The sequence below is a fragment of the Helianthus annuus genome, chromosome 10 (assembly GCF_002127325.2).
Source record: "Helianthus annuus cultivar XRQ/B chromosome 10, HanXRQr2.0-SUNRISE, whole genome shotgun sequence".
Classification (NCBI taxonomy): Eukaryota; Viridiplantae; Streptophyta; class Magnoliopsida; order Asterales; family Asteraceae; genus Helianthus; species Helianthus annuus.
This window is the reverse complement of record NC_035442.2, coordinates 72,498,506-72,507,546: the sequence shown is the minus strand read 5'-3', so window position 1 is coordinate 72,507,546 and position 9,041 is coordinate 72,498,506. Positions and strand designations below refer to the sequence as shown.

General features: G+C 34.6%; 1 protein-coding gene across 1 annotated transcript; it reads left to right on the top strand.

Moving 5' to 3' along the window:
• The first annotated feature begins 2,770 nt into the window (after positions 1 to 2,770).
• LOC110884898 (haloacid dehalogenase-like hydrolase domain-containing protein 3) lies at positions 2,771 to 5,387 on the top strand. Its single transcript, XM_022132600.2, has 6 exons — positions 2,771 to 3,110; positions 3,184 to 3,290; positions 4,294 to 4,402; positions 4,483 to 4,644; positions 4,816 to 4,989; positions 5,075 to 5,387. The coding sequence occupies exons 1-6, from the start codon at positions 2,874 to 2,876 to the stop codon at positions 5,102 to 5,104; spliced, it is 819 nt and encodes a 272-aa protein (XP_021988292.1). The 5' UTR covers positions 2,771 to 2,873; the 3' UTR covers positions 5,105 to 5,387.
• The last annotated feature ends 3,654 nt before the right edge of the window (positions 5,388 to 9,041 follow it).

Genomic DNA, 9,041 nt, shown 5'->3' with positions numbered 1-9,041 from the left:
TAGGCCATGCTTATTAGAAATTTAAGGGTATCATTTTTTAATTTTATAGCAAGCCAAAACCATTTAATAATTATCTTAATTTCTTATTTAAATTTTGAATTTTAATTTTGATATAAGCTCTCGTTTAAACTTATTGTCTTTCGTTGTTGATAACCCATTCTAACTCTACAATTATTCAAGTAGTGGGCTTTTTCACGTGTTTAGGCAGATATTCGGTTAGTATCGGTTCGATTTGTTACAGTACTAGTATGATGACTGAAGTCGCTATAACAACCGAAAGAGACACACGCAAATGGATAGCAAGATGTGTTTTACAAGATAGAAAACTATAAAAACGAATGCTCGATAAAAGTTTCCAAGCCTAACAAGAAACAAAATAATTAACAAATTAATTAAATAATTACTAACAACCAAACCCAACATATTTAACAAATTAATTCAATAAACTATTAACAACCGAGCCTAACATATTATTTGGGCCCAAGTGGCTACCACCAATGGCGAAACGTGAAATTTTTTACAGGGGAGTCGAAAACGTATATACCAAAAAATTTCTATAGAACCGGGAGGTCGAAAACATATATATCCAAAAATTTTTATACGAAAACTACATATATAATACTACTGGCCGAAAAGTTCAGAGGATCGGGCGCCCCTCCTAACCCCTTCAAAGCATCGCCCCTGGTTACCACTGATTTTGTGTTTAATCTGGCATGCGATTGTATGTATCCTAAAAACCAACTCAAGAGAAAAAAAAAACCATCGCCCTCTAAACCAATTAGAAGATAGCGACTCATGTTAGCAGAACCCACCATTCATAGTGAGTTTCAATTAGGACAATTCACATCTCTTCCACCATCTTCTATCTTAGGTTATATAAGTGTGTTCATGACCTTCAAGACCATCGTTATTTTCCATATTAGTGCCATGTTACGTCACTATCCTATATGGTGTGGTCATTACTTAAACCACCATCCCCATTTTTTTAAAATTTATTTTGTGTAAAATATATTTAATTAATTAAGGAAAAGGAGGTGCATGTTGTCATGGTTTAATCCATACTAACCATAATGGTTTCCTAACGGAGATGGTGTAGCACATCATCCACCATCTAGGTGGCATTCCATCCCCCTCATACATCTTAGCCTTATAATTTAACTAAAAACCATATATCTTAAAATTTATCTCTCGTTTATAAAAAGAAGATTCCAAATCCCATTCATTATATCTATCTCTGTATTCAATTTTTATTATTTATTTATTTATTTTTATATACGTGTATGTGTGTGAGATATGATGATATAAGTATGAATAGTAACTTTTAAAATTTAGGGGGAGTGTGTCGGTTGTTGTTAAATTTTATGAGGTATAGATAAAGATGATGTACGGGATGTTGTGATGTTTTCACTAAATTTTTAAAGAGTAAAATGCCAGAATAGTACCGAGTTTAGGTCACTTTATTAAAAAATGAAACCTTTTGTATCTAGGTGACTGAGGTTTCATTTTTGTTGTCATTTTCATCCGATTGGCAAACTAAGTTAGATTTATAGTTAACTTATCCCTTTTTATCGATCTCCTCATTTATATTAAGGATATAAGCTTCATTTATGCTATTATTTTTTTATTAAATGAGGAAAACGACAAAAAAGAAGAAGAGAAGTTAACATAAAATTTTAACTCAATTTACCAGATGAAAATGGCAACAAAAATAAAATCTTAGAGACCCACATATAAAAAAATTCATTTTTGAACTTAAGTGGTAAAAGTAGCCTAAACTCGGAGTGCATCTTAGCATTTTTAAATTTTGAAAATGGGGCGAAGAACGGTGAAGGGTAGAGTTGTAAACGAACCGAACGAACACGAACAAGACCATGTTCGTGTTCGTTCGTTAAGGGAATTAACATGTTCGCGAACTGTTCACGAACACATACCGAACATAAGTTTATGTTCGTGTTCGTTCGTTAAGGAAATTCAGTTGTTCACGAACAGTTCGTGAACACTAGTCTCGAACACGAACAAACGCAAGCAAATAAAAATGAACGAAAACGAACATTTAACTTGAAAATAAAAATAAAAATATTGTTATCCTTAAACATTAGATATAAGTAGTTAAATACAACCATCAAATGATAAATCAAAACACAAGAAGTCTACTACACCACTACACGATGAATCATGTTTAACTAACTTAGACATAATTACCCCAAAAAAAGGTCTTAGAATGTCCAAATGTTAGCTAACTTAGAAAAAAAAAATAGGGTTTCAAGTTTTCAATATGTTTTGATAAAATGTTTATTATTATTATTATTATTATTATTATTATTATTATTATTATTATTATTATTATTATTAGTATTATTATTTTAATATAATCAAACCAAGACAAACGAACGTAACCGAACATATTACCGAACGTTCACGAACGTAGTCGAACGAACGAGACATGTGTTCGTGTTCGTTCGCTGAGCTAACCGAACAAAATTTTTTGTCTGTGTTCGTTCGTTAAGCTAATCGAACGAACATAAACGAACTTCCCGCCGAACGGTTCACGAACTGTTCGCTGAACGTTCGATTCGTTTACAACCCTAGTGAAGGGGAGCGTTTTTCAACAATCAATCAACACCCATTAGCTCCAACCCGACCCGAATGACCGAATGCCAAAATCACAAGTTGAGGGACTAAAATGTTAAATTACGAAACCAAAAGGGTGAAACAAATAAGAATACAAAAAAATTGTCCCCAATTTCTCGTCGTCTATATACCACCACTAGTTCGAAACAACACAAACAAAAATTCTCCCTGAAATAACCAACTACAAAATCATCTTCATTTCATTTCATAAAACTCAAATGAACTTTACACAATTATAATCAATGTCGATTCGCATAACAAAATTCAGTCGCATCCTTAAAACGATCCGAACAACACCGTATCCGGGTCGGGTTTCGGGTCATGGGCACCGCAATTACTCATCCGCAGTAGCGTCCCTTGAAACGGAGCCGGATTCTTACGAAAGTTACAGGAAATCGATGAATGGTGGAATCACGCATAAAGCTCTGTTGGTTGATGCTGTTGGTACTCTCGTTGTTCCCTCTCAGCCTATGGCTCAGGTTAGTTTGATCAATTTTGATTTTGTTTGTTGATTTTATGGAATTTGTTGAATTAGGGTTTGTTTGTTTGTAGATTTATAGGAAGATTGGGGAGAAATATGGAGTGAGTTTTAGTGAAGATGAGATATTGAGGAGGTACAGGAGAGCTTATGAGCAGCCGTGGGGAAGATCTCGGATCAGGTCAGCAGATTGATTATTATGTGCATTTATTTAATTATTATTATTTTTTTCAATTTAGAGGTTGTTTTGTGTGGATGTGTTTGTGTTAATTGATGGAGGATGGAGTGCATTTAGGTGTTTTTGTTAATTGACGGAGGGGTTTTTTTTTTTTGTAGTGAATTTGTGTTTAGGGTTATTTATGTGTGGATGTGTTTGTGTTTTGGTTTATTGGATTTGCATTTATGTGTTTTGTGTTATGTGTTAATTGATGGAGTGCTTAATTGTTTATTTTGGTGAATTTGTGTTTGGGGTTAGTTATGTGTGGATGTTTGTGTTAATTGATGGAGTGTGTTTTGGTTTATTGATTTTGTATTTATGTGTTGCAAGTTTGAAGAATTTACATTAAATAGATAAATAGAAGTGCATTTAAAAAAAGGGGGTAAAGTCGAAATGAGTGACCCGAATGAACGGTCCAAAATGCTCGAGCACCATTTTGAAGTTGACACATATTCTTGAGTGAGTCAAGCATGTGGATTATAGAGTTGGTTGTAACTCTAGTCAATTAAAAAGTTCACAATCTGTTAAATATAACACATTTTCTTACGCAATTCCGGCATCGCCACTTATACATACATATAAGTTAGCAAGTTTGCTACTTTTACCTCATGAAAAGTTTGAGCATGTTTGTGTTTTTGGATGGAAAACATAACCTGAATTAACTACAGTCATGGTTTTAGCCCAGGAAGTGATTCTGACCCCCAAAATTGTAAGGCTGGCAAATCGTGTCTTAACAGGTTTAACAGGTTTCTGACGGCGCGCACAACATAAGTTTTAAACATGATTACGACTCGTTTAACTACTTTCTACCTCATGTTTATAAAACAGTTTTATGTTTTATGTACAAAGATGAATAAATGATAGATCCTAACATTGAAAATTATACAAAAAGAAATAAAAAAATTTTTTGATTCATAGTATTTATTTTGATCTTATTTTTTTTGCTTTATGTTCATCAAATAAACAGATACGTAGATGATGGAAGGCCTTTCTGGCAACATATAGTTAGTTCATCAACGGGCTGTTCTGATTCTCAATATTTTGAGGAGCTTTATAACTATTATACCACAGAAAAGGTTTATTCTTCTTCTACTTTCGGCATATTATTGTATCCATAATAACTGTACATCTAACTTAATTCGGTTTGCATCAAAAGGCATGGCATCTCTGTGATCCAAATGCTGAGAAAGTGTTCAAGGCTCTGAAAAAGGCAGGTGTAAAGCTGGCAATCGTCTCAAATTTTGACACGCGATTGAGACCTCTGCTGCGCGCTCTCAACTGTGATCACTGGTTCGATGCTTTGGCCGTTTCAGCGGAAGTATGTCATCTGATCTCTTTACTTCATTTCTGTTGTATTTCTTTAAAGAGTGTTTTGACATTTCAACTGCACATAATAGTTCCTGGCTATGACCTGAACCCGTTTGACCTGTCTTCCAACTTGTTTTGTAACCTCTACAGTCATATATTAATAACGACCCGTGTTCTCTAGGTTGCAGCAGAGAAACCGAATCCTATGATATTCCTAAAAGCATGCGAGTTGTTAGGAGTAGAAGCCGAGGATGCAGTCCACGTAGGCGATGACCGGAGGAACGATATATGGGGCGCCCGTGATGCTGGCTGTGACGCTTGGTTATGGGGCAGTGATGTGCATTCCTTCAAGGAGGTATGATCCATTTGCTTATTGTCAATGCGTCGAATTTTGCGTATAAACATTTCTATTTTATGTAACGGTTTGTATCTTGTTGCAGATTGCAGAAAGGATTGGAGTTGAGGTATGAAGGAAGCCGAACCGCCTGACTTGATGAAATAACGTTTCCCTTGTAAATTAGGTTTTCGCGTACTGAAATACAGTAGTGTGGTATTGTATCGTCTTATGTTTATGGTTATGGTATAATATGTTATACCATGATTATAAATATAAACAATAGATACGATACGACTGCTTTATTCAATACTTTTTATATGTTGTTATGTTTGTTCATCACTTGTATATATTACCTACTTTTTGTATGCAACTATTTACGACACTTAAAATAATATATATGTCGTGGGAAATGATAACCGATAAGCGATTAGGAACTAAAGAAAACCATTCTTTAGTATTCCATTATGGAATGGAGAAAATGGTAGCGCTTTGTATGGAATGAGTAGTTTACTTTTAGAAGTGAAGAAAAGTGTTAGGTTAATAGGTTTGAATGATGATTATTAAACATTAAAATTATAAAACCCAAGATAATTAGGGGATTAATTTATTAGGGAAATGATCAAATAGGAAGATTGATCTTTTTAGAAAGGATATGAAGTAATCTTGGCCATTCACGTGACAAAGTAGAAATATAAGTGAGAAATGTATTTTAGTCTAATAAAAAATTAGTCTTATATCTAAAAGAACCCATGATATCCTTTATGTTCATCTCACCCCACATCGCCAATACTCCACCATCCACCGTCACCACAACCCCAACCGTCACTTGTCACACCCTAAAAGCGTCATAGCGGAAATACAAATGTGGTTGTGACAGAGGTTGGTACCCATAAATGTCTTAGTGGTCGATGCAATATTTATGTTGGACATTTGGTTTGTTTTAAACATAAGTTTTAAGTTTCAAACATACGTCACAACCACATCATAGTTGTTTGACCCTTAGGGTTCTTATTACAGACGGTCCCAAAAGTAGTTTAAAAGTGTACAAACATTATTTAATTACAATCGCATCACACAACCACATGACAACACAAGCCAAAATCCCGGAAGCCGAACTCATGTACCTGAAGAACACATCAATATTTCTTACCACCTCTGATCCACCAGCATCAGATTTGGTGTAACTCACATCAATATTTTCAAGCAACTGATCAACCATATTTATTGCCTTTTCCACCTTCTCATCATCATAGAAAGTACAATTTCCTTCCGGCAGTGGTGGAACCTGATGATATTCTGATCCAGTACCTTTTTTATTCTTTTCCTTTTCAGAGCCATTCTCATCAGGTGTAATATTGAAAATACGTTCAAGAATATATGGAGATGCATGATAACTCTGTAGTTTATTATTATTCTTTTCTTTTTCAGCCAATTCACGTTTTAGCTCAGCAACTTAATCAATATAGTCATTTACTGTCAATTGTTTGTCTTTATAATTGGCTTCAAGAAATTTGGTATTTTTAGCATATTTTAAGTTTCTTTGTTTAAGACGTTTAATTTCACTTTTTATATTATCATATGCTTCTTTCATTCGGTGATGTGAATATTTCATCACATCATATTCTTTTTGCAGCTCCCGAACAATATTTTCTTTTTTATTACACTCGCTGTATTTTGCTGAACACTTCTGCTTTAAAATTTCATTTTCTTTTTTAAAACCATTGCATTTTTGTGTCAGCTCTTCTTCTTTTTGTTTCAAAACCTTTTCTTTTTCAAGAATTTTTTTTGCATTTTCGAATCAGACACAGTTCTTTTTTCTCAAACTCTGAGTAAGTTTGATTAAAATATTCTACAAATTCAACCGTTTCTTTGATTTTTTGTTCAAGAAATTCTTCTTTTTGAGCCACCTCAACACAGGTTTTGTTCAAAAAATAATCTTTTTCTCAAGTACTGTGTGTTTTTGTTTGAAAAAATATTCATTTTCCGCACAGACTTCACATGGTATTATGTCAAACTTACTCTTAGCAACTGCTAAAATATCTTTCTGCAAAATTAGTACAAATTTCATCAGCTATAGAATTAGAAGCATCAGAATTTATAGAAACTTTATCAACACAACATTCTTCTTCATTAACTGCCTCCTGAGATTCTTCAATAATCTCAGCATGTTGAATCAGTTTTGTTTTAAACATGATGGAAAACATGAAAACATACATGTTACAGCAGACAGTGCAGTGGAGAATCCAGTAAGAGAAGATGCCATCGAGTTCGACATGTTTGTCAGTGTGATCTGGTTCCTCCTTAGGGTGCAAACTGATGATGGTGATGATGAAACCGAAAAGGGTATCGGTTTTGGAGAAGAGGGTCGATTATGATGTTATGAGAATTAGGTTATGTGTCTAACCTTAGAACCTCTACATAAGTCTCCTTTTATAAGCACCCAAGAGGAAACCTAATTAGTTAATAAGGGTAATATGGTTCATCAACAATTACCATCTAATTATTTAATAGGTTATTATATATTTTGATCTATATTATGTAAATGATTATAATGGCTACTAGATTAAATACTAAAACATAATATATTTAATCTTACATTCTCCCACTTAGCCGAGTAATCATTTACTATGAGCATTAGATAAGCCTGATCAGGAGTTAACACTCATTTTAGCTTTAAACAAGTACTATAGCAGAGAAATACAACGTTGAATCATTATGCGACTCAGGACCCCCATTAGTCATACTATAGCCTTAATTTAAAACCTAATCGTCATGATCAAAATACGCATAAGCCCTTTGTTTAATTTGTAACTTTATTTGTCTATATGCCATTATACCGGTTGAACATATTATAAGAGACATACAAAATCAAACTAAGGAAATTTCATTAACATAAAACATAAGCTAGTAAATATGCTATACAAGGTCTTTACTTATTCCGAACATGTTCTTCGTAAACCTTAGGAGGGAGACCTTTAGTCATCGGATCCGCAAGCATATCTTTAGTACTAATATACTCGATACAAAGATTATTTTCCTCAACTCGTTCACGTACGAACAGATATTTTGTATCGAGATATAAACCAGCTCCAGTCGAACTGTTACTGTTCTAGAAACTAACGGCAGCTGAGTTATCACAATAAAGCTTCAATGGTCTAGAAATGGAATTAACGATTTTGAGTCTAGTGATCAGATTTCTAAGCAACATTCCATGACAGGTTGCGTTATAAACAGCAATGTACTCTGCCATCATGGTGGAAGTTGTGGTCAACTGTTGTTTATGACTCTTCCATGAGATGGGTCCGCCCGCTAACATAAAGATATAGCCCGAAGTGGATTTCTTGTCATCTTTGCATTTGGCAAACTCAGAATCAGAATAGCCTACCACTTCTAAATGATCGCTTCTTCTATAAGCCAGTTTATAGTCTTTCGTCCCTTGCAGATATCGAAGTACCTTCTTAGCTGCTTTCCAGTGATCTAGGCTAGGATTAGTCTGATAACGGCCTAGCATTCCAGCAATATAAGCGATATCGGGGCGAGTACAGACTTGAGCATACATCAGGCTCCCGACTACCGACGTGTAAGGTATCTGGCTCATTTGCTCCTTCTCAACCTCTGTTGTCGGACATTGGAATGAACCGAAAACATCTCTTTTAACTACTGGAGCGACGGAGGGTTTGCACTGTTGCATGTTGTAACGTGTAAGGACACAATCTATGTAAGCCTTTTGAGACAATCCTAAGATCCCTTTGTGTCTATCTCGGTGAATTTCGATGCCAATGACGTAAGAAGCATCTCCGAGATCCTTCATGTCGAAGTTATGCGAGAGTAACCGTTAGTTTTAAAATATAATAAGTTTGAAAGCAAAGTTCTAAACACAGTTAGTTTTAAAGCAAAGTTCAAATGTTTAGCGGAAGCATGAAGTTCAGAAGAAATAGTTTGGACGACCACCATAATGCTCCAAGCAAACTCCAGCTCAGCATCTACGAACCTGCAAGCATGCAATAAGGTGTCAACATAAAGTTGAGCGAGTTCACGGTTTTCAAAAACGGTTTTTCTTGTTTTATCCA